This window comes from Spermophilus citellus, assembly GCF_964194105.1.
Source record: "Spermophilus citellus genome assembly, chromosome: 4".
NCBI lineage: Eukaryota > Metazoa > Chordata > Mammalia > Rodentia > Sciuridae > Spermophilus > Spermophilus citellus.
The window spans coordinates 117068551-117095187 of NC_138185.1; the positions used below are offsets into that span (position 1 = coordinate 117068551).

At 34.0% G+C, this 26637-nt stretch overlaps 1 protein-coding gene and 1 pseudogene across 7 annotated transcripts in view; one reads left to right on the plus strand and one right to left on the minus strand.

Moving 5' to 3' along the window:
- Positions 1 to 26637, plus strand: part of HERC1 (HECT and RLD domain containing E3 ubiquitin protein ligase family member 1) — a 189991-nt gene that overhangs the window by 58280 nt on the left and 105074 nt on the right. For all 6 annotated transcript variants that reach the window (XM_081288631.1, XM_081288634.1, XM_081288635.1 and 3 more), the window contains exons 10-19: positions 85 to 256; positions 1915 to 2049; positions 2702 to 2867; positions 12087 to 12212; positions 13466 to 13687; positions 14639 to 14791; positions 15125 to 15257; positions 19926 to 20117; positions 22168 to 22389; positions 24206 to 24379. In XM_081288631.1, coding sequence (XP_081144757.1) covers positions 85 to 256; positions 1915 to 2049; positions 2702 to 2867; positions 12087 to 12212; positions 13466 to 13687; positions 14639 to 14791; positions 15125 to 15257; positions 19926 to 20117; positions 22168 to 22389; positions 24206 to 24379 — 1695 coding nt within the window. The remainder of the gene's footprint in view (positions 1 to 84; positions 257 to 1914; positions 2050 to 2701; positions 2868 to 12086; positions 12213 to 13465; positions 13688 to 14638; positions 14792 to 15124; positions 15258 to 19925; positions 20118 to 22167; positions 22390 to 24205; positions 24380 to 26637) is intronic.
- LOC308647343 (transcription initiation factor TFIID subunit 9-like) lies at positions 18146 to 19111 on the minus strand (annotated as a pseudogene). The gene is made up of 2 exons: positions 19102 to 19111; positions 18146 to 18618 (listed from the first exon to the last, which is right to left on the minus strand). The product of its transcript is annotated as a transcription initiation factor TFIID subunit 9-like (transcript).

The window sequence follows — 26637 nt, forward strand, 5'->3', positions numbered from 1 at the left end:
TAAAGAAATAATATTAGTAATTATCTTTCTTAAATATATTAAATTTAAGTTTGAATTTTCTTTTGTACTTTGTTTTGTTTTTAGATAATGAAGTTTATGCCTGGGGCAATAACTCAATGGGACAGTGTGGCCAAGGAAATTCCACAGGTCCTATTACTAAACCAAAGAAAGTGAGTGGCTTAGATGGCATAGCTATTCAACAGATATCAGCTGGAACATCACATAGCCTGGCATGGACTGCTCTCCCTAGAGACAGGTAAGATGCTTTTGTTTTAAAATTCTTGTTTTTATAACAGTAGAAACACCAGTAAAAACAGAAATAACTGTATTTTATTTATAAAATGTCCTTCTGAACATTTCTAGTATTGGTTTGGAAAAGACATCTAGATTTCATTTGAATATAGAGATTACGTATGTTTTTTAAGCAAGAAGTTATACCCTGTATTTAAGATAGTTTCTTTCTTTCTTTCTTTCTTTTTTTTTTAAGAGAGAGAGAGAGAATTTTTAATATTCATTTTTTACTTCTCGGCAGACTCAACATCTTTGTTTGTATGTGGTGCTGAGGATCGAACCCAGGCTGCACACATGCCAGGCGATTGCGCTACTACTTGAGCCACACCCCCAGCCCCAAGATAGTTTCTTAATTGAATTGTTTTCTTCTTTTTGTCCTCCTGCCCCACACTTGGGATTGAATCCAGGAGTCCTCTACTACTGAGCAACATCCAGCCCTTTTTGCTTTTTTATTTTGAGACATATCTTATTAGTTGCCAAAGTTGGCCTCTTGTAGGGTTCCCTGTCATCAGGCTTATAGGTATGCACCACTCCACCCAGTTAATTTAATTGTCTTCTAAGCATTTTGAATTTCATCTCTATCTCTAGATAATGATTTTTAAAAATTAAATGTTGTCATATCAAGAGGAAATTAAATAATAAGATCAGAACTAGGCTCTGGGTTTAAAACAGTTGTTTAAGTTTAGTGCCTTTATCTGATTGTTTTTTTTTTTGGGGGGGGGGGGAATCCATCCACCCTCATCCAAACAGTGGCAATACTTTTAAGTTAAGGAAGGTATTTTTTGCAGAAATTTAGCTTTTTTTTAAGTGATAGCCATATCTTTTAAATTGACTGGTGACTTTTAGTCATTAGTAGAAGATTGAGTTTTAAGGGACATTTATGTTATATCAGATACTTGTGGATGCATATGAAATGATTTACAACTTAGAATATATTATATTTGTATTCTAGACCTTTGATTTCGAGGACATTTATTATGATATTCTAATCAATTAAAATATTTATGACTAAAAAAGTTAAATATAAATAACTTGCTATTAATATTAAACCTACAGCTTCAAAACAAAAGCCAAAAAAGTTAAATATAAATAACTTGCTATTAATATTAAATCTGCAGCTTCCCATTTCATATTTATGTAGTTGTTTCCCACAATCTTGCAAATCTTCACAAGAGGCTTCAGGAGTTTTTCTTTTAATAGATCTTAGTATATCACTTTATAAAATCAGGCTACTTTTTCTTAAGTGAAATATATATTTTATAGATGCTAGAACCAGAATTTAATAGATCATGTGACTCAGCCCTCTACTTTCAGATGAATGTGTATCCAAATGTTCAGAACACATAGTTGTATTTTCTTTTTAAAGACAGTAAATTCTTGTTTTTTCTCAGTTGTTAAAATGAAGGGTTTTTTAGTATTAATTTTGGGGAACTTACAAAAGCCAATTTCATATTACAAAACAGAAAATAAAAATAAACTCTGGCCAGTAAGATTAGAATGCACAGAAGGTTTTCTGTGTATCTTGTTGAACTCTCTCAGCCTTACTATGTTTTTTTTTTTTTAAATCTTGTATGGAAATTTCCTTTTGAAGTTCATTCATGATTTTCTTATGCTTCTGTATAGACAAGTTGTTGCATGGCATCGACCTTATTGTGTAGATCTTGAAGAGAGTACCTTCTCACACCTCCGTTCATTTCTTGAGAGATACTGTGATAAAATAAACAGTGAGATTCCTCCTCTTCCTTTCCCTTCATCAAGGTATGTTATAAATAGCTATGTATTTTATGTTTGTGTGTTATATTTTGAAATGTGACTTCCTTGTTTTTCCATAAATTATATGAAACTTCTTTATAAGCTAGGAAAGAGATAAACTTATTCTTAATAACTTCTAGGTTTTAAAGGTTATCCATAATTTCACAAAACATATTTTAAAAATTTCTGTTGGGGGGCTGGGGTTGTAGCTCAGCGGTATGTGTGAGGCACCAGGTTGGATCCTCAGCACCACATAAAAAATAAATAAATAAAATAAAATAAAGGTATTGTATCCATGTACAACTAAAAATAGTTTTCAAAAGTTTCTGTTGGTCATGACATGACCAACATGTCATGGGGGGAGGGTATTAGGGATTGAACCCATGGGTACGGAACCACTGAGCTGCATCCCTAACCCTTTTTAATATTTTACTTAAAGACAGGTCTTGCTTATTTGCTTAGGGCCTTGCTAAGCTGCTGAGGCTGGTCTTGAACTTGTGATCATCCTATCTCAGCCTCCCAAGCGGCTGTGATTACAGGCATGAGCCACTATGCTCAGCAAGTTGATAAAATTTCGGAAGAGAAGAAATGTTACCTGAATTGGATATCACATGCATTTTTAGGTTCCAAACATTTATAGCAGTTTATTTGGTTTCAGGGAACACCACAATTTCCTCAAGCTGTGCCTGAAGCTGCTTTCTAATCACCTTGCTCTTGCACTTGCGGGAGGGGTAGCTACCAGCATTCTTGGGAGGCAAGCAGGTCCACTTCGAAATTTGCTCTTCAGACTGATGGATTCAACTGTTCCAGATGAAATCCAAGAGGTAAGAGATTAGGACTTGTGAATCTGTAACTCAAGCCACTTTTTTTTTTTTTTAATTCTAGGTATGATATATATATTCAACTGTACAATGGACAACTTCAATTGCATGATTTTTTTCCCTCCAATTTTCATGATGGGAGTAGATATTTTGATTAACTCATCCTTTTAACACAGGGCAGGTGCCATCTCTGAGAAACCATTCAGTCTTTTCTCTCCCACAAGGTTGAGTTTCTCCTTGTATCTCATTGTATTATAGTTGCCTATTTATAAGCATGTTCACACAAGCTGAATTTCTGAGGGTAAGGACCCACTTTTATTTATTTATTTTTATATCTTTAGTACTTATTCAATATTGATAGCTGAATAAGTAGACTGGGTCATCTAATAGGGCCCCAGTAAGAGCTGTGATAAAGGTTGGCTTAAGGAGGAATAAAGGGATACAACAGTGATTATACATAAAGAGAGATGGTCTGAAAAAGCTTATTTGGTATTATGTTACAGTATTAATTTTGGGAAACTGAAAAAAAAACATTTTTAAAATAGAAAATATGGAAAATAAAAATAAACTCTGGCCAGTAAGGATAGAATGCACAGTAATTTTTAAGCAATATATTCCTGTGTAATCAATGGGTCAAAGAAAAGATCATGAGGAAAATTAGAAAATACTTTGAATTAAATGAAAATAAAACCATAATACACCAAAACTTACAGAATTTAGCTAGAGCTGTACTGAAGGAAAAAAATTATAACCATAAATGCCTGTTTAAAAGTAGTTCATATCTCAAGTCAATAATTTAATATTTTATCTGAAGAAATTAGAAGTATAAGCAAATAAACCCAGAGAAAGTTAAAAAAACAAATAATATAAATTGGAGTGAAATTAAAGAAATAAAGGATAGGAAAGCAGTTGAGAATTAAATCAGTGAAATTAAATGTTAGTTCTTTGCAAAGATTAAAAAATTGACAAATTTCTTGTTAGACCAACCAAGCAAAAAGAGAGGGACTTCAGGTACTAAAATCAGGAATAAAAGAAAAGACATTACTACTAACTTTACAGATAATCAAGGGGTTATAAAGAGATACTGTGAACAACTGTATTTCAACAATTAGATAACCTAGATGAAAAGGACAGAGTTCTAGAAAAACACAAATTACTAAACCAACTTAAAAATAAAAAACTGAAAAAGAAATGAAAAATATGAATGGACCTATAATAAGAGATTAAATTTGCAATAATAATATTATAAAAATTCTGTGAAGAAAAGCTCAAGACCAAATGACTTCACTATGAATTCACTAAATATTTTTGGGTTTAACACCAATACTTCACAAACACTTCAAAAGAAGAAGAAATATTTTTCAAATATATTCTAAGATTTTGAAAGAATGAAAACCCTGGACCAAAATCCATTATAAATATAGGTATGCAAATCCTCAACAAACTACTAGCATATTAAATCCAGCAATTTATCTGAAAGATTATACACCATGACCAAGTGGGACATACCCCAGAGATTCTAGGTTGGTTCAAACTATGAAAATCAGTCAAAATAATGCATCATATTAATAAAGAATAAAATTGTGATTATTTCAGCAGATGGAGAAAAAACATTTAACAAAGCTTCATGATAAAAATATGCAACAAAATAGAAGTAGAAGAAAACCTTCTTTTTTCAGAAATTGCTGTATTGGTTTTTGAGATTTTAAGCATTACATGCCTATTATAAAACAAATCATTCAAAATAAAATATTTTGAAGGAGAAAGTGAATCTTTCCTAATATCACTCTTCTTGTAAATTTTCAGTCAATGTCTCCCAGACTTTTTATTCTTATCTGATGACTTTTTCAGGATAAATTCATAAATGTACCATTGAATACTCAGGGGTACACCCCTTGTAAACTTTCTATATATTGCCTATGTTGTCTTTAACCTGTTTTCCACATTACAACTAGAGAGATATTTTTTCATGTAAGAATGATTATGTTATATAAGGGAATTCTTAATGTGATAAAGAGTGTCCAGGAAAAATTCACAGCTAATATCATCTCAGTGGAGAAAGACTTGAGAGACACAGAGATCTGTATGTTCTTTGTCTCCTGAAACTGAAGAGAGTATGAGAGTAAAGTAATAAAATTTATTTAAGAAACCAGAAAGGAAGCAAAGCTCCCACTGGGGAGGAGTTCCAAAAGAGGGTTACTGCTGAGTTGCTACTGTCTAGAGATTTATATGGTTTCGCTTGGAGTATTGGCTAATGATGTTAGGGAGGGGAGTTTCTAGATCCAATCAGGATGAGACACTTGGTATTTAGGGGTTCCTAATCCAAACAGGATGTTGATCATAGCCACTTCTCAAGGATTGGCTCAGGGTGTAGCTTAGGATGTGACTGAGGATTCTCCAATGAAGTTAATGACCAGAAGCTGTAAGAAACATGGAATCTGCCACTTATTGAGGTCCCTGCCCTAACTGCCTGTCATATCTTTGGCTCTTGGCTCATGCTCTCACTTGAATGTTTTCCCCTTAAGATCAGGAACAAGAGAGTGGTTTCCACTCTTGACATTTCTATGTCAGTCAGGGCAATTTATGCAAGAAAGAAAAAAGATATCTAGATTGGAAAATAGATAGTGAAGATATTTCTATTTGTAGATGTCATGATTTGGATATTAAAAATCCAAGAACTACGCAACAAAACAAAATATGAGGCCAGTTGTAAAGGTACATGTTCTCATGCCTGGGAGGCTGAGATGGGAGAATCCTGAGATCTAGGCTAGCCTGGGCAACATAGTAAGACCCTGTTTAAAAAGAAACAACAAACAAAAAAACTATAACCTACTAGGGCTCATAAATGAGTTCAGTAAGGTTGCAGGATATAAGATCAACATACAAAAATCAGTTGTATTTCCATATAAAAACAATGCATAGGGGCTGGGGTTGTGGCTTAGCCGTAGAGTGCTCACCTCACACATGTGAAGCCCTGGGTTCAATCCTCGGCACCACATAAAAATTAATAAATAAAAAAGGTATTGTGTCCAACTACAACTAAAATATTTTTTAAAAAATGAGCAAAGAATCCTAGAAATGTTTTCAGATAAAATATATAAATTGCCAATAAACACATGAAAAACTATTCAACATCATTAGTTATAAGTTAAAATGTAATGAAAACCGCAGTTAGATACTCTTTATACCCATTAAATAACTAGAACCAAAAAGACCAAAAGTAGTAAATGTTTGGGTGGTAAAGAAATTAGAACCTTTGTATGTTACTGATGGGGATATAAAACCATGCCATTGCTTTGGAAAACAGTTAAATAGTTTGTTAACTAGTTAAACATAAAGTAACCATATGATCCAGTGATTCCACTACAAGGTCTGTACCCAAGAGAATTAAAAACCTTATCCACACAAATACTCTTATGCAAATCTCACAGAAGCATTATTCATGGTAGCCAAAAAGTTGGAACAATATATGTGTCTATCAGCTGATGAATAGGTGAACAAAAAGTGGTGTGTCTATACAATGTAATACTACGGTTCCACCATAAAGCAGAATGAATAGACAAAGGGGAATGAAAGGAAGGTGGGGAGGAATAGGAAAGACAGTGGAATGATTCTGACATAACTTTTCTTTTTCTTTTTAAATATTTTTTAGTGGTTGATAGACTTTTATTTTATTTATTTACATGTGGTGCTGAGAATTGAACCCAGTGCCTCACACATGCCAGGCAAGTGCTCTACTGCTGAACCTCAGTCCCAGCCCCAGCCCCTCTGACATAACTTTTCTATGTACATATATGAATATACCACAGTGAATCTCTATGTCATGTACCACCACAAGACTGAGATCCTAATTAGAATAAAAGGTACTCCATGTTTGTATAAATATGTCAAATTATACTCTGATATGTATCTAAAAAGGACAAAAAATATGGAAGTGTAATGCTTTATATTTTGGAAAGTTAGAATTTGGAGTCCAGATCTATTATTCTGTTAAAAAATATTGTAAAACTTGTAAAATATTAAAAATTGTAAAAACAAACAGAATGAAGAACTGTGATATATGCTACATGACTGGATCTTATAAACATGCTAAGTGAAATAAACAAGACACAATAGTCTACATGTCAGTATGATTCCATAAATAAGAAATTTGAAGAGTAAGCAAATCTGTAGAAAAAGAAAGTAGGTTACTGGTTGTCAGGGGCTTGGGGAAGAAGAGAGTGGCAGAGTTTCTTTTTGGAATGATGAAAATGTTCCAAAATTAGATAGTGATCGGTGCATAATTCTGTGGATATAGTAAAAGCCACTGAATTTTATGACACAGGGATTATAATTCAATTTGTTAAATTCAGGAAAATTAAAATCATGATTTTTCAACTAGAAGAATATATTCTCTGAAATAAGGGTGGGAAGAGTTGATAGATAGGATCTATGACAATTTAATATTTATCAGAAATGGGCTAGCATAGATTAAAGGTTAAAAGTTCTGGAGTAAAATAAGGAAAAATAGACTTAAAAAAGTAAGATTAAATATTTATTCCTTTAATCTCCTTGACAGCTACTCTATCCTTGGAGAGTACTTAGAGAGTACTTAGACCCAGGATGTGTACAAGGTTGTTATGATTATGGCTTATTTCTTTTCCTCTTTTCTTATCCTTGGAACTTCTAACAATTTATCTGTTTGCAACAACTACTGTTAACTGCTCTTTCTTGTGTGTTTTCCCACCTTTTTCCTTGGTCCCTCTCTAAATTTCTTTCTTTTTTAGCTTTTAATTTTGTATTTATTTATTTATTTGTGCTTTGAATTGAACCTCGGACCTCGTGCATGCTAGCAAGTACATTATTGCTGAATCATATCCCTAGCCCTAACTTTTTATTTGAACCAATTGTAGACTTAAGAAAAAGTTGCATATGTAATGGTTTATGTATACATTATCTTACCCAACTTTGCCTAATATTAATTTTTTACATAGCCATAGTAAAATTATTAAAACCAAGAAATTAGTACTGGTTGCATAACAATTAACTAAACTAAAGAGCTTGTTAGAAATTACATTTGTTTTCTACTAATGTCCTTGTGATTGTAGAATCTTTTCTGGGATCCCATATTGCATTTAATTGTTGTTTCTCCTTAGCTTCTTATAACAATTTTTCAGTCTTTTCTTGTCTTTCTTTTCTTCCAGAAACAGAGACAGAGGTTTATTTAGGAAAGTAGACACATAGTCAAGGGACAATGGGGGCAGTCTCAAAAGAAAGATGGTTTTGGGGTAAAGCAAGGAATTCACACTCAAGGGAGAACATGGGCCATCTCCAGAGGAAAAGATAGCCTTCTAGTCTTTCTTGATCTTGGTACTTCATGACTACTGGCCAATTATTTTGTTGGATGTTTCTCTGTATCTTCTTATGATTGAATAATTTTTTTAAAATTTTTGGCAAGAATACCACTGAAATGGTGTGTCCTTGGTACATCATCACATGGGCTTCATATTGATAGCTCTTTTTACTGGCCATGTTGACCATGATCATTTGAGTAAGGTAGCTTCTGCTGAATTTCTGTATCCATCATGAGCTTCTGAAAGATGGCCAATAAGAAAATATATTAAGTCCAATGTATGAAGTGGGTTATGTCAAGAGCTTTGTAATGTTGTGAACAACCAATAAAAAAAAAAAAAGAATATTCTCACACTTAAATATGAGAGTAGAAAATATTTATAAATAGTTTAGTCAAATTCTAAATTAGAAATCAAATTCCTATAAAAATTGTGAAGACATAGCTTGGTTTTCTTCTAGCTTTAAGTGTTGTTACTTAGGAAATCAGTGCTGTTCAAATTGTTTCTTAATTATGTAAGTTAGTTTTTCCCCTCTGTATGTTATAGCAAGTTCTACTTGTCCTTGGTGTTCTCACATTTCAAAGTGATAAGAACTGATATGGGTCTGACTTTATACCTTGTGGGTAGGTATTTGGGTGGGTCCTTTAGATGGGAAACTCATAGTCTTCAGTTTTAAGATATTATCTTTTTTGTTGATTTCCCCTTTACTGTTTTCTTCTCTAGAATTGTTTTATTACTGAGATACTGGACCTCCTGGATCATCAGTTCTCTTAATTCTCTTGTATTTTCTTTCCTATTTTTCATTTTTCTAATTTTCCTTGAATTTAGTGTTGTATTCTAACTCTTCTGTTGAGGCTTTTTATATGTATCTGTATGGTATTGAGGATTAAACTCAGGGCTTGGCATATGCTAGGCACGTTTTTATATTTTATTTTGAGATGGTTGGGCCACCACTTCCAACATTGTATTGAGATTTAACATAGTTTCTTCTCAGCAAAATAAACAATCTGTGAGGTGAACAGAGAGCCTACATCCTTGGAGCAAATTTTTTTATCCCTCACACATCAGATAGAACACTAATCTCTAGGTTATATAAAGAACTCAAAAAGCTAAGCACCTTGGGCTGGGGATGTGGCTCAAGTGGTAGCGCGCTCGCCTGGCATGCGTGCAGCCCGGGTTCGATTCTCAGCACCACATACAAACAAAGATGTTGTGCCCGCCGAAAACTAAAAAATAAAGATTAAAAAATTAAAAAAAAAAAAAAAAAAAGCTAAGCACCAAAAAAACAAATAACCCAATCAATAAATGGGCCAAGGACCTGAACAGACACTTCTCAGAAGAGGATATACAATTAATCAACAAATATATGGAAAAATGCTCATTTTCTCTAGTGATCAGAGAAATGCAAATCAAAACTACTCTAAGATATCATCTCACTCCAGTCAGAATGGGAGCTGTTATGAAGACAGACAGCAATAAGTGTTGGCGAGGATGTGAGGAAAAAGGTATACTCATACATTGGTTGGTGGGACTACAAATTGGTGCAGCCAATATGGAAAGCAGTATGGAGATTCCTTGGAAAACTGACCCAGCTATCCCTTTCTTGGACTATGCCAAAGGACTTAAAAACTGCATACTACAGGGATACAGCCACATCAATGTTTATAGCAGCACAATTCACAATAGCTAAACTGTGGAGCCAACTTAGATGCCCTTCAGTGGATGAATGGATAAAAAAATGTGGCATATATACACAATAGAATTTTACTTAGCAATAAAAGAGAATAAAATCATGGCATTTGCAGGTAAATAGATGGATTTGGAGAAGATAATGCTAAGTGAAGTTAGCCAATCCCAAAAATACAAATGCCAAATGTTGTCTGTGATATAAAGAAGCTGATTTATAGTGGAGTAGGGAGGGGGAACAAGGGAGGAATAAATGAACTCTAGTTAGGGCAGAGGGGTTGGAGGGTAAGTGAGAGGGCATGGGGTTAGAAATAATGGTGGAATGAGATGGATCTCATTATCCAAAGTACATGTATGAAGACACGAATTAGTATGAATATGCTTTGTATGCAACCAGAGATATGAACACTTGTACTCTATATGTGTGATATGAATTATAATGCATTCTGTTATCATATATAAATTTTAAAAAATAGTAATTAAAAAAAGAATACCAAAAAAACAAATAACCCAGCCAATATATGGGCAAAGAAATGAAATAGACACTTCATAAAAGTAGAAATACGGATGGTCAACAAAGATATAAGAAAATGTTCAAAAATCTCTGGCAATTAAAGAAATGAAAATTAAAACTACACTGAAATTCCATCTCACTCCAATCAGAATGGCAATTATGAAGAACACAAGTAATAATAAATGTTGGCAAGGATGTTGGGGAAAAGGTATACTCGTATATTGCTGGTTGGACTGCAAATTGGTGCAACCACTTTAGAAAACAATATGGAGATTCCTCTGAAAACTTGAAAAGGAAGCATCATTTGACCCAGTTATTCCGCTCTTCAGTATATGAGGACTTAAAATCAGCATACTTCAGTATATGAGGACTTAAAATCAGCACATCAATGTTTATAGCAGCTCAATTCATAATAGCTGAACTAAGGAACCAACCTAGGTGCCCTTCCACATATGAGTGGATAAAGAAAATGTGGTGTATATATACAATGGAATATTATTCAGCCATAAAGAAGAATGACTTTATGACTTTTGCCAGTAAATGGATGGATCTGGAGACTTTTGTGCTAGGTGAAATAAGCCAATCCCAAAAAACCAAAGACCGAATTTTCTCTCTGATATGTGGATGCTGACACACAATAAGGGGTGGGGGTGGGGGAATAGAAGTTCATTGGATTAGACAAAGGGGGAGGAAGGGAAGAGAAGGAGGATGGGAATAGGAGAAACAGTAGAATGAATCAGGCATAGCTTCCCCATGTTCATATATGAATACGTGACAAGTGATACTCCACATCATGTACAACCACAAGTATGGGATCCTAATTAGAATAATTTATATTCCACGGGTGTATAATATGTCAAAATATACTGTACTATCATGTATATCTAAAAAAGAACAAATAAAAAATAAAACTGCACAGGTCAATAAAAAATTAATATTTAATAACCCTAAAAAGTTTTGAGGTCTAAGATAATATAGCTAGTTATTCCTTATTTTGTTCACACTACCTGGACCTTCATCTTGCTAAGTCCTGCTAACTCTCCATCTCTTAAATACTTAATCCTTAGAAGGACCTTCCATGAGCCTATGGGCCATACTAATTGTCATTCTTTTTTTTTTCTCTTTATGTGACTTGTGATTTTGGTAGGGGGGCAGTACTAAGTATTGAACCCAGGGATGCTTAACTACTGAGCCACATCTCCAGCCATTTCTTAAAAAATATTTTTTTAGAGACAATCTCTCATTGAGTTGGTTAGGACCTTTATATTAAGTTGATGAGGCTGACCTTGGACTCGTGATCTTCCTGCCTCAGCCTCCTGGGCTGCTCAGATAATAGGTGTGTGCCATGCACCTGGCGTAACTCATGATTTTAATTACTTTTTCAGGCCCCCCCCCCCATTAGACTGTATACTCATGAAAGCAGGGCCACTTTGCACAACTTCTTACTAGGCCCAGCACTGTCAGATCAACACTAAATAATGGTTGGGTGACGGTTAACTATTTAGTAGCAAATCAAAAATTTATGTTCTATACTTCTTAAAGATATCTAATGAAGGACTTGCTTGCTTTCTTTCTGCACATGCTACTTTCTTATGATCCCAATAGTCAATGGACTCACTTTTCATGTGTTTTTATTAAAAAAAAAAAGAAAAAAATCGGCCTAATCAGTTTACTTTTCTTTTTTGATATCAGGTGGTAATTGAGACTCTGTCAGTGGGAGCAACCATGCTGTTACCTCCCTTACGAGAACGGATGGAATTACTTCATTCTCTTTTACCCCAAGGACCTGATAGATGGGAAAGCTTATCTAAAGGACAGGTAAGCCTTTGCATGGATCTGTGTAAACTAGTAATATCACAAATAATTGAGAGGAAAAAAAAAAGCTAATCAACTGCAATGTGTTCATGGAATAGAACTTGATAGATATGGCAAAATCCTAGTTATTTAATGTTATTTATTGGAAGAATTCTCAGCTGTCTAGTGACTTCAGGTGAAACAGGTGATAATTCATTAAATTATTGGGGCTAATTATTAAACTAATGACCAGTTTTTTCAATGTTGATTATGGTATCAAGCCCAAGATCCTTTGGTTTTTTTGGTAGTATGCTGAATTGAAATCCAGGACATGTGCTACTACTATTGGTTCTAAGCCCAGAATGTTGTTTGAAATTATTTGTCTAAAAGGTAAAAGATGATATAAAGAAAAATTATTTTAGGATATGAATATGCTTATTCTTTTCATTTTTATTATCTTAAGTGCATTAAAATAAGCATATTTTGTTGAATTGAGTAGAAGAATAAGTTGTAGAAGTACAGATTTGAGGAGCAAAGTGGTAAAAACTGGTAATGTAATATCCATGTGGCCTTGACAATCATACATTTGAATCAGATGGGATATAATTTCTCATTTTTCTGAGTGTAGAGGTTGCAGAATCACATTGGTCATGCAGTCATTGTACTGTCATGTGTAACTAATTAAAACAAATAAAAAAATAATATCCATATGGTTATGCTTTCCAATGAGTAGTTTGCATTGCTTTAGATTTCAAGTGATTTATTTTAAACAACAGAATAAGTAGTTATCATTGGTAATTTTGTAGAGTAACATACTTATTTGTTGGCATTTCCTACTCCTATCTACATATAGTACTTATGCACAGTATGCCATGTTAGCTTACAGTTTTAGGTTTTATAATGAAGAATGAAATAAAAATCTGTAAGTTGCATTTTCATGAATGGTATTAATTAGTTAATTTTTATTATAACTGTACACTTCATGAAGATTACTATTTATCTGGGCTATTAGGTGGATTAGTTAGCATGATTGGTATAGTTTTATTTCTTCTAGGATCCTTTGTTTTAAAAAAATATTTATTTTTTAGTTTTAGATGAACACAATATCTTTATTTTATTTTTATGTGGTGCTGAGAATCGAACCCAGTGCCTCACGTGTGCTAGGCGAGCTTGCTACCACTTGAGCCACATCCCCACCCACTCCCAGGATCGTTTTTTTTTTTTTAATTCTAATGCATCTCAGGCTAATTATGTGTTCCTATTTCATTGTTCTTTAGAGAATGCAACTGGATATCATTTTGACAAGTTTGCAAGATCATACCCATGTAGCCTCTTTACTTGGCTATAGTTCACCCTCTGATGCTGCTGACCTCTCTTCTGTGTGTACTAGCTATGGAAACCTGTCAGATCAGTCTTATGGCACTCAGAGCTGCCATCCAGATACCCATTTGGCTGAAATTTTGATGAAGACCCTCTTAAGAAATTTAGGATTTTATACAGTAAGTTACTTTTTCATTATAGTAATAAAAAAAAGTATAAAGGGATAAGAGTCTTTTCAAGTCAAGATATTTTGACATTTAAACACAACAGTTCATGAATTCATGTAAATGAAACTTTAATCCCGCCTCCCCAAAGAGGGAAACATGGGTGTCAGGTTTTCTAAAATACTGTGGGAGCCAAATGATATGTAATTGGCAATTATAAAGAGATTTATAGTAGAATCTTACCAAACTTTTTTCTTATTAATTGAGAAGAATAAACAGATAAAAATAGACAAAATTTTTTTTAAAAAAATAATAATGAGCAAGGGATTAACTTTACTCAGATAAAATCTTAAAATTAAACAATGCATTTGGTTCTGACTAATAGTCTAGTCAGTTGGAGAGTAAATAGTGGGCCCCATAGCTTTCCCTGTATTATGAAACTGTTAATTCTTACCTGTGGTGTTTCTTAAATCTTTCCATTTTTTTCTAGTCCATTTCTTCAGACCATCATAATCTCTATAATAATAAGGCTATTATAAACCATTATAGCAATTTCTCTCTAGTTCAGTATCTAGAATCATACATTTTATTTAATTTTTATGTCTCTAGTTCACTTATTTCCTTTATAATTAGAAAAAAATTTAATTAAGAATTATGTTAAAAATCCACAACATGTGAAAATAAAATCTACATTGTTTTAGTTGTACTGTTTTCCTTTTTCTTGTTTTTTATTTTCAAAATTTCTGTAGTGAAGCATGTATTACTTGTTTTTTTTAATGGAAAAACAAATTAAAATTGTTTGATGAATTTTACTATCTAATAGCTAATAGCATAAGGATTACAACAAAGATTTAAACATTGATGGGAAAAAGTAGACAATGACTTATTAAATTAGAATCATTTGTGGTAGGGCATCACTTTGATTTTCAAATTTTTAAAAGTAATCTTCATTTTTTGTCATTTTAGGATCAAGCATTTGGAGAGCTAGAAAAGAATAGTGATAAATTTCTACTTGGAACATCATCATCAGAGAACAGTCAGCCTGCTCATCTTCATGAACTGCTGTGTTCATTACAGAAACAGCTGTTGGCATTTTGTCATATTAATAACATCAGTGAGGTACATGATTCTTTGCCTTTTATGGTGATCCATCAGGGACCTTGAAACTCAGATATTTGGTTATGCCATAATATTTTTGTAATTTTTGAATCTGTCTTTCTTTCTGGTACTGGGGATTGAACCCAGGGGTGCTTTACCACTGAGCCACATCCTCAGCCATTTTTAGTTTGAGACAGGGTTTTGCTAAGTTTCTGGTACTGGCCTCAAACTTACGACCCTCCTTCTTCAGCTTCCCAAGTTTCTGGGATTACAGAATAATATTATTATTCTGCCATTGCACCAAACTGTACTTAAATCCTTCAAAGTAGTAATTAGGGACTTCTTTCTCTTCAGAACTCAAGCAGTGTGGCATTGCTTCATAAACATCTTCAGCTCTTGTTGCCTCATGCCACAGATATTTATTCACGTTCTGCAAATTTGCTCAAAGAAAGTCCTTGGAATGGCAGTGTTGGAGATAAGTTAAGAGGTAAGTTTAGTATTGAATTTCACATTTAATTGGTGGTTAAGGTAGTTAAAAAGGAAGACTCGATAGTCTTTCTAAAGCCTTAAGAGGGCCTGAAGCCTGTGAGTGGAAGAGGAATGACCTTGAAACTTCTTTCTGTTAAAGATCCTTTTGTATTAATATGCACTCCCACCAACAATGTGTATGTGTATGTCTACCACCCCCACATCCTTGTCAGCAGTTATTGTTATTTGTATTCTTGATGGTTGCCATTATACCTGGAGTGAGATGAAATATCAGTGTAGTTTATTTTTTTAGTTGTAGATGGCCATAATACTTTTATTCATTCATTCATTCATTCATTTATTTATTTACTGTGCTGAGGATTGAACCCAGTGCCTCAAATGTGCCAGGCAACACTCTATCACTGAGCTACAATATATAGCCCCTCAATATAGTTTTGATTTGCATTTCCCTGGCTTCTCAGGATGTTGGACATTTTTTCATGTATTTGTTGGCTATTTGTATTTTTTCTTTTGAGAAATGTCTGTTTAGATCATTTGCCCATTTATTGTCTGGGATACTTGGATTTTTTATTTTTTTTGGTGATAAGTTTTTTAACTTCTTTATATATTCTGAATATTAATTCCTTGTCAGAAGAGTAACTGGCAGACGTTTTCCCATTTTGTAGGTTCTCTCTATATGCCCTTTGCTGTGCAGAAGCTTTTTAATTTGAAGCCGCCCCACTTGTTGATTCTTGCCTTTAGAGTCTTCTTAAGGAAGTTGTTGCCTTTTGGAGTGTCGATGCTATGTTTTCTTCTAGTAGTTGTAGTGTTTCTGGTCTAATTTCTAGGTCTTTGATCCAGTTTGAGTTACTTTTGTGGCAATGAGAGAGGGATCTAGTTTCATTCTTCTACATATGGATATCCAGTTTCCCCAGCACCATTTGTTTTAAAAAACCCATCTTTTCTCCAATGTATGTTTTTGATGCCTTTGTCAAAGACCAGATTGCTGTACCTATGTGGATTTGTCTGTGTGATTTCTATTCCTTTGGTCTTCTTGTCTATTTTTATGCTAATACCAGGTTTTTTTTTTTTGTTGTTGTTGTTGGGACTGCAAGTTAGTATAACCACTGTGGAAAGAATATGGAGATTCCTCAAAAGGCTAAGAAAGAACCACCATATTTATGACCCTGATATCTCACTCCTTGGCATTTATTCAATACAATTGTAATCAGTATACTGTTGTAATCCATGCGAACCAGTGTTTATCACAATTCATAATAGCCAAGTTGTGGAACCATCCTAGGTGTCCATCAAAGAATGAATGGATAAAGAAACTGTGGTATATATATGATGGAGTTTTACTCAGCCATAAAGAAGAATGAAATTATGTTATTTGCTGGTAAATGGATGGAACTTGAGAATATCATGCTAAGAAAAATAAGCCAGATTTAGAAAGTCAAGGGCTGAATATTTTCTCTGTTTGTGTTTCTCTCCAGCTAGAGAGAAATAAGGGGGAAAAAGAGGGGGAGATATCATGGATATAAAAAGGGAAACAGTAGAGTAGAGGATGGGGACCCAGGGGAATAGAGGATAGGTTGGTAAGGGGTACCAACTGTGGAATGAAAATGACCAACTTACATGCATATATGAAAATATCACAATGAATTCCACTTTTGTGTATAACTATAATCTACCAATTAAAAAATAAATAGAAGGAAATTCAGTAAGTAGAGGAGGGAGATCAAACAGAGGGAGGAGGAGAGAAAAAGGAATTGAGAAGCAGCAAACTATGCTATATGCATTTATGATTATATCAAAGTGAACCCAACTATTATGTATAACTATAATGTACTAATAAAAACATTGAAAAGCTATCCTTTTGATCTTGGTTAGGGGTAATGGTAGCACTGATTGTTCTTAAGAAATTCTAATTGGCAAGGCAGGGGCTTAATTTAAAGACATTGGATGCTATAAACTCAGAAACATCAGTTTTAAATGGCATAAAGTGAAATGCTTTTATCTACTATTTCTCTTTCTTAAGCATTTGCCATTGTTCCCTTTTCCTATTTGAAATGCTTTCTTCTGTGGCCTACTTTGTAGTCACAGGTCTGTCTTTTCCCATGTCTTTGACCATTAAACAATGGTCTGTGGGTTCTTGTAGGCCTCTTCATTGGACATGATTGTTAATGTTGAGGATCCTCTGAATTCTGTTTTAAGCTCTTTTTTTCTTCCTGAATAGACTTGTCTAATCTAAGTAATGTTTTTAACCATAATATGTATGTTAATGACTCCCATATCTGTATCTAGCTAAAAACTTTCATGAGCACTAAAGCCTTTATCTTGTTGCCTACCTGTATTTTTTCTTGCTTGTCCAAAATACAACTAATAATTTAGTATGTATGACCTTAACCAAATAAACTGTGATGTTTTCCTGATGATAAAGAAAGAAACAAACTGAGAAACTCAAATTACTGCTTATTAGGTACCTCCATTTGTCTGTTCCACAAGCATCTGAAACTTATTTTAATTTTTTTCAACTTGATAATGAAAAATTTTATTTTTATACATAAAGTTGGATGAAAACCATTACTAGTTCTATTAAAGAAAATCCAAGGGGCTGGGATTGTGGCTCAGCAGTAGAGTACTCGCCTAGTACGGGCGGGACCCAGGTTCAATCCTCAGCACCACATAAAAATAAAGGCATTGTGTTGTGTCCATCTACACCTAAAAAATAAATATTAAAAAAAATAAGAAAATCCAACATTTCAACTGCAAAGTATAGTAATTATATCTACTCATTAAATACTATTTAAGCTTCTAAAACACAATTTGAAATACTTGTTTAATTTCAGTACATTGGATTCAGGTATGCATGTTATATGCATCAAGGCTAGATTACAAATTAACTTAGTCATCATCGTCTTTATTATGTTTTGTTTTCAATGCATTTGATGATTCATTGGCAGTACTTTGTGATGATACCAGATTAGTGGGAATAAGAGTGTTTTTGGACCCAAGTAATGATGAATTAATAAGAACATTCTGAATTGCTGATTTTGTAGGAATTGATGATCTTTCAGCAGAGAACTGTGAGGCAACCATCTTTATTGCAAACCTTTGCCCAGTAAGAGATATTGGAATCGTTAATTGAAATAGACATGGTTTGTGGGGTTGATGTGCCTAGTGTGGGAGTATTTAATCTGATATTAGCTGTGGAACTGTTATTCCTGCTAAATAGATGTCTTAATTTGTATAGACTTGAGCCTATAGTTTGAAGCTGTTGAACAATATCTATCAGATTGACAGTCTAGAACCTATCTGTGGCTTGGTCAATAGCAAAGGAGTTTGGTTTTTTTGTCTTACAATATCTAATAAAATATCTCTTGAGGAAGGAAATGTAAGAGACTGGTGAGCTCAACACTAGATTGCCATTCTGCACATCATCTACATCAACCGTAGCTTTCTTTCTTTCTTTCTTTTTTGGTAGCAGGCATTGAACTCCGGGGCACTTGACCACTGAGCCACACACCAGCCCTATTTTGTATTTTTTTTGGAGATAGGGTTTCACTGAGTTGCTTAGCACCTTACTTTTGTTGAGGCTGGCTTTGAATTCGCAATCCTTCTGCCTCAGCCTCCTGAGCCGCTGGGATTACAGGCATGCACCATTATACCCAGCTCAACCGTAGCTTTCTTAGCATGGCTTGAATAAGTTTTAGCATCATCTGGAATTGTGGTCACATTTTAAAAGGCAGACTCCAACACCAGATTTATAGTTCTTGCCTCTTCTGTAATCCCCATATCCTTTAGGATTTGTGTCATTATCTGTGCATTTTTTGGCATGTTTGTTGGAGAAGCCATCTTGCCTGATTCCATGATGCCTGGTGATCAAGCTTCTTGAGCTAAATCAACCACATTAATGTACTTTAGTCCTGATCTGAATGCAAGTTTTTTTGCCTATTGTGGTTTTTCCAACTTCTAGTATACTGATGAACACAGTGTTCAAAATCAACATAATCATCACTGTGATCTAATATTTAATGTGTTCAAACTGATGTCGTATCTGAATGTTCCTTCTAGTTTCAAATGCAATGAAATATTGAAACAAATTTGATTTAATTAAAAGACATGTTTTAAGATGGTCTTAATTTTAAAAAGCAAATTTGGTTTTAAAATAAATCAAAAATTTCTCTCACTAGAATGTAATCACCACAAGGCAAGAATTTTGACAGCTTTGGTAATGGCTGTTTCCCCTTTACTTAGACCAGTGTCTGGTCTTGTTGGTACTCCATACATTTTTCTTTCCAGTACTAGGAATTGAACCCAGGGATTGACCCATGCTAGGCAAGCACTGTACCACTGAGCTACATCCCCAGATTGTTCTCAATAAATATTTGAGTAAATTTTAAAATGAGGATAAATTAATGAGTGAGAAATTCATAATGCATTTTAAGGAAAGCAGTTTTAATCCTTTGAATTTGTTGGTATGGAAGGTATGTATGCTATCTTACAAAATGTTTGTTGAATGTTAGTAAATTCTAGTGTGATACCAGCTACCAGGTGGGTGTTCAGCAAAGAGGTATTGAATTAGTCTACCCTGTTCCAAACTAAAGTAATATTTCTTCGGTTCTTTTTTTTCCTTTTAAGTTTATTTGAAATAATTAATTGACATTGCATTTTGCCCTCATAGATGTGATATACGTCTCAGCTGCAGGCAGCATGCTTTGTCAGATTGTTAATTCCCTGCTGTTACTCCCGGTGTCAGTGGCTCGTCCTTTATTGAGTTACCTCCTTGATCTTTTGCCACCACTTGATTGTCTTAATAGACTTCTGCCAGCTGCTGCTCTTTTAGAAGACCAAGAGCTACAGTGGCCTCTTCATGGTAAGTAAAGGTAGTTAAGAGGTTAAATAATACTTTTCAGAAAAGTTGTTCCTCTTGCATACATCATTTAAAGTCTTGACACTTGGATTTTTAGTGTAATCATAGGTATAAGATTATCTTCTAAGACTTTAGAGTTTAAAGTGAGAACTGACTTAAAGCAACCAAAAAAAGTTGCTAGTATATGAGAGTTACAAAAAGTATCTTTATGATCATCAGGCTTGAGTATTGGTTCTAAGACTTCTTTTCCTTCAAAATTTGACATAGTTGAAATTGAGATGCACCTTACAATGCATAATAGGAAGGCATTGTTATAATTTATTCAGCACCGTTTTTTTCCTTAGAGGTACTTAAAATAATGTAGTCAATATATATTTGTATATTGTAATCAATATATAATTTATAAAATTTGAAATAAGTATATTATTAGATTTATCAATATAGTAGATTCAACTAAAAAGTTTCATTTCTTAAAACAAAGGTTTTTCATTTTAAATCTGTTTGACAGATTTTGTTTTGACATATAGAGAGCTGATTGAATGTAAAGAATAGAAATTGAGAACCCATCTTTCAGTGCTTTTATTTTTGGGTACTTTGTAGGAAATAATATTTTGATTTTAGATATGGCATTTTAATTCACTTTTTTTATGTGGGCTGGGAAAAACTGGGAATTGAACCCATAGATTGTTTTAGCACGGAGCTACAACACCAACCCTTTTTAAAAATAAATTATTTTGAGACCGAGTCTTGTTAAGTTGCCCAAGCTGTTCTCGAACTTGGAATCTTTCTTGTCAGCCTCCCAAGTATCTGGGATTTTGGAGGTGTACTACCACTCTCAGCCTTGTTTTTTCAAATAACTGTGATTTGAATTTTTTGATTTCTGTTTTTCTTTATATCACTATATCTTCTTAATTTTAAGTGTCTTCTTTTTTTTTTTTAACTGAAGAATTTTTAAAAACAAATGTACAGGGCTGGGGTTGTGGCTCAGTGGTGGAGCGCTTGCCTACCACATGTGAGGCATTGGGTTTGAGCCTCAGCACCACACAAAAAATAAATAAAATCAAGTTATAAAACAAAAAATAAATGTACAGTTGGGTGCAGTGATGCATGCCTGTAATCCCAGTGACTCAGAAGGCTGAGACAGGAGGATTGCAAGTTTGAGGCCAGCCTCAGCAACTTAGTGAGACCCTGTCTCAAAATAAAAAATAAAAAGGGGGCTGGGGATGTGGCTCAAGCAGTAGCGCGCTCGCCTGACATGCGTGCGGCCTGGGTTCGATCCTCAACACCACATACAAACAAAGATGTTGTGTCCGCTGAAAACTAAAACATAAATATTAAAATTTCTCTCTCTCTGTCTCTCTTTAAAAAAAAGAAATTTCCATACAATTCATTTAAAAAAAAAAATAAAAAGGGCAGGTGATGTAACTCAGTGGTAAAGAACCCTGGAGCTTAATTCCCAGTACTAAAAACAAAACAAAACAGAAACAAAATATGCAGTGAGAAAAAGCATAGGTGTACATCTTAGTACAAAACAATTCTGAATTCAAGTCCTGAAAGCATTAAATAGTACTGTCACTTTAATGGATCTACTCTTATTTTGATTTTAGAGTAAGGTGCTCAAGGAGGAACTAGGAATGATAAAATTTGATCTGGAGAATAAGAACAGAATACATAGAATAATTTTGTGATAGACCATTTTAATGTTTATCTTAAAATCACTGTCTTTATGAAAGAAAATTTTATTTCAGAAAGTTTAAAGAATTTTTTTTTTCTGCATCAGGAAATGAACCCAGGGCCATGTGCATGCTAGACAAGTATTCTACCGCTGAGTTACATCCCCAGCAGAAAATTTTATTTAATAATACAACTTCTCTGAATGCATTTTAAATTAGCCTGGTATACCAGAAAAACATATAGAGAGTATTATAATATATGTTTTCATTATGAAATTATTTTGCCTCATTATCTTATTATAGTATAAAATACCATGAGAAAGCTTCTAAATCTTAAATATGCCAGATAAAGACACAATTACTAATGATTTTGTCTGTAGGAGGGCCGGAAGTAATTGACCCTGCTGGTGTGCCCTTACCTCAGCCAGCTCAGTCTTGGGTGTGGCTTGTTGATCTGGAAAGGACAATTGCTCTCCTAATTGGGCGGTGTCTTGGTGGCATGCTTCAGGGCTCCCCCGTGTCTCCAGAGGAACAGGATACTGCATATTGGATGAAAACACCACTTTTCAGTGATGGTGTAGAAATGGACACACCTCAGTTAGGTAATGTGCTTCTCTGCGATTTTTAAAATGCGTTCTTGTTTGTACCTCTATTAGACATTTCTCTTATTTTGAGTGTGTGAAATAGAAAACTGATATACAGTTGCAGTGTTAGCAACTGTCTGAGACTGTAACTTGGAGCCCACAGAAGAAAACAATTATATCTTGCAGCATGGTATAGTGAAAAGAGCCCCCTAAACTAAGAAAATGTGGGTCTGGTCCTACTCTGTTATCTTTTTTACTCATTTTGAGCAAGGTATTTAACTCATAAAAATAGAGAAAATGCTTGATTTATTTTGTTCTGAAGCTTAGTGGTTGTAAACTACCTCATAGAATGTAAAGTTCTAAAGGAGTACCTGTTGTGACTTAACCATTGCCCATTTTTTCAAATACCCCTCAGATGTGTGTGGCAGTCTTTTCTCTCTCTCCATTTGTAATATCTATGGTCTATGGGTTTTCCTTTCCTGCCTCATCTCCCACTTCTCCAACAGATGATCTACTTGTTTTATGTAAGCTTAGTCCTTTAATCTTTCTGGACCTCTGATTTTGAATCTATTAAATAATGAATTATATTAATCTATATAGTCTTATTAGATCTAAAACTCGTTTCTTGATAAGAGAAACTCTGAGTGTTCACAAAGGAAAGTCTGAAGAAAGGGAGAGGAATTGTGGAAGGGAAAAGAGGAAGGGAGAGAATAAAGGAGGGAGGAGAAAAGAAAAGAAAGAAATCTAAGACAAAATGAGAGAAAGATTCTCCTTTGGGAATTGCAAGTATGAAGAGTAAGATTGAGGGAAGCAGTTAAAGAATTTCTTCTTTTTCCTAATAAGAGTGTGTATTCATCATTTCATTTATGAACCAGAAAGTGAGTTGGACCATGGTTGATGAATACTAGACTGGTGTTTATGATATATTTTAATTAAAAATGTAAAATCATGTGTTGTTCAAGTGATATTTAACACAATGAAGAGAGTTTCATTGCTCTTAATGTTTACCATTCTGATAGTCCCAAATGATCTCCTGAGGAAAAAAAGTATATCTCTTCCTTCTTCATATTTCTGTTATATTTACTTTATCCAGTTAACTGGGCTTAAATATGAAATCAATTTTAATGTTATTTTTTAAATTAAAAATCATGAAATTATTAAAATGTTCTTGTTTAAATACTTATGTAAAGGAAAAAGTATTATCATAAAATTATAAATATTTAATAATTCTATTGTATTATGGGTTAAATTGACTTTGGGGACTTGCCAAAAAACCTTACCATCATTTAGAGCATCCTTTTGTGTGTTTTTAAAATAGATGAATTCTGAATGCCAGATGTTGCATTGAAAAGTTAGGAACCATCTGTACAAATATGATTGCCTACTGAAAAATTGTTCATGGTATCTTTGACCTTTCTTAGATGATTTTTAACTGATAATTTTCCTTTAAGTCTAGCAAAAAAGAAAAAAAAATTCAGTCTTGTCTCTTGTCCTATGGTCCCATGTTTCTCACAGAGGATACATTCCATTTTGAACAAGAGAGTTTTATGTTATACAGGTCTGTGCTGCACATATAGGACATTTTGTATCCCTGACCTTTGTCTGCCAAAGTGCCAGAACTCTTCCCTGAATGCCACATTCTTTAGAGGTAGTAAGTAGGGTGATGCTACCTCAAACTGAAAAACATTGAATGACTTTACCTGGCAGCATCTACTTAAAATGATTTGAAGTATATAGTTTCATATATGCATTAAATAAATGTGGCAAGAGTTTATTTGTAGCAGCAAAATTTATGAGGTTTAAAATTGGTAACTTAATTTTTTTTTTTTTTTAGATAAATGTATGAGTTGCCTATTAGAAGTAGCTCTTTCAGGAAATGAAGAACAGAAGCCTTTTGATTACAAATTGCGTCCTGAAATTGCTGTCTACGTAGACTTAGCATTGGGTTGTTCTAAAGAGCCTGCCCGAAGCCTTTGGATCAGCATGCAGGATTATGCTGTTAGCAAAGGTAAAATAAAAACAATAAGGAAGTAAATATGTTGTTGACTTAGATCGCTGACTAACATATATGCAATATTTATAGGACTCACCATGTTACTTTTTCATAGGAAAAAAACATTTTATACATAGCATTTTTTTTTAGAGAGAGAGAGAGAGAGAGAGAGAGAGAGAGAGAGAGAGAATTTTTTTTAATATTTATTTTTCAGTTTTTGGTGGACACAACATCTTTATTTTATTTTTATGTGGTGCTGAGGATCAAACCCAGCGCCCCGCGCATGCCAGGCGAGTGCATACTGCTTGAGCCACATCCCCAGCCCCATATACATAGCATTTTTAAAGAGTTTCTTTTGACCTTTGTGGAAAACACCCTAGGTGGTTTTTTTATATATATGTATTCCACTTAAAGGAAACTCTCTATGTAAAAACTAAATTTATGTGTTAAATCATTTTACTATTCTATGATGTTTAAATGGAGTCTCTTTAATGGGTATCTTCCCTTTCCAAGCCCTACTTTAATAACTGAAAAAAATGTGTGCTTAGAAATATAACCTCCAAACTTGATGAGTGTTTTCTTTTTCTTTTTCTTTTTTTTAAAAGAGAGAGAACTTTTAGTTTTCGGCGGACATAACATCTTTGTTTGTATGTGGTGCTGAGCATGGAACCCGGGCCGCACGCATGCCAGGCGAGCGCGCTACCGCTTGAGCCACATCCCCAGCCCTTGATGAGTGTTTTCTTCATCTATAAAATACTTGACAACTTCTGAATGTTGCTAGAGATAGCAGTTTGACAGTTATGAAGCTGAGGTAGGAGGAAATGAAGAACAGTTCTAGCCAACCTCTCAATTTCAACCCTGTCTCAAAATTTTTTTTATAAAAAGACCAGGATGTAACTCAGTGGTAGAGAATCTTCAGATTCAGTCCCTGTACCGGCTGCCCCCCAGTTATAAATTTGAGACAAGGTATACTGTTAAATATAGTACTATGCAAATTATATGGTGGTATTTCAGTTTCTAATATTTTTTAATAAAATTATTTGTAAATTTTTAAAGAATATACTTGATTTCATTGAAGATCCCATTTTCCTTTAAAGATGACTTGTACTGTTTAGAATCACAAGTCTCTAGTTAATGTTCTCCATTTTATTCTCTCTTATGCCATCTTTAATTTTCTCCCATTTCTTTGGATTTTCTTCTATGATAAAAATGGTAATAGTGAGCAAAGTTGCACTTTTAATTGGCTATTTCTAAATAAAATGAATGGAGAAACATATTCAGACTATTTTTCTGGCAGGGGGGTACCAGGGATTGAGCCCAGGGGAGCTTAGTCTTTGAACCATATCTGCAGCACCCCTCTCCTTTATATAATTTTGAGACAGGGTCTTAATAAGTTGCTGAAGGCCTTGCCAAGTTGTTGAGGCTGGCTTTGAACCTGCCATCCTGCTGCCTCAGCTTCCTGAACCACTGGGATTACAGGTGTGTACCATGCATGGCTGTTATTTAGATTTTTTAAATACTGGCAAGAAGATACCTTTGAAAGTTTAATCTCCACACATGGGGCATGGGATGCATGCCTATAATCACAGAAACTCCAGAGGCTGAGGTAGAATGATTGCAAGTTCAAGGACAGCCTGGGCAGTACAATATAGCAAGAATGCCATCTCAAAAACAGACACTCAGGAAAAAATGTTTAATCTCATCCATTTTGTTTGTGTCCTAATCATTTTTCATTCATTCTGTCGTGTGATTCTTACCAGAAGTGGAAAAGTAAGTTAATGGAGAAGAAAAATTTACTTTCTAAGTTGTGTATTCTGATATTCTGATATTTGTACTATTTACTTAGAAATGCAGTCAGATTTTCTTTTATCTCACACTCACATTGTCATTTGTTACACTGCAATGAGAACTTTTAAAACCTAGATATAAATATATAGCGAGTAAAATCTTACCATTTGCTCTATTACTTATATTATTACAGCATGAATTGCATACCTGATTAGTGGAGCCATTCTGTAGTGCTTGGAGTGAAAGGAACATAATTTTAATGAAAATGTAATAAAAGAACACATTATTTTAAAAATCACATAGGAGAATAATCCCTGCTAAATTTGTAACAGTGTCAAGGTTGTTACTATAGTTTGCTTTTCAAGATGAGTTTTAGCCTCCTTGAGGAATCCTGTGTGATTATAAATATGGCAGTTTTCACAGTAGTCAGAGACCCATAGAAAAGATGACTTCTTAAGAATCAGATGTGGATACAATTTTTGTGT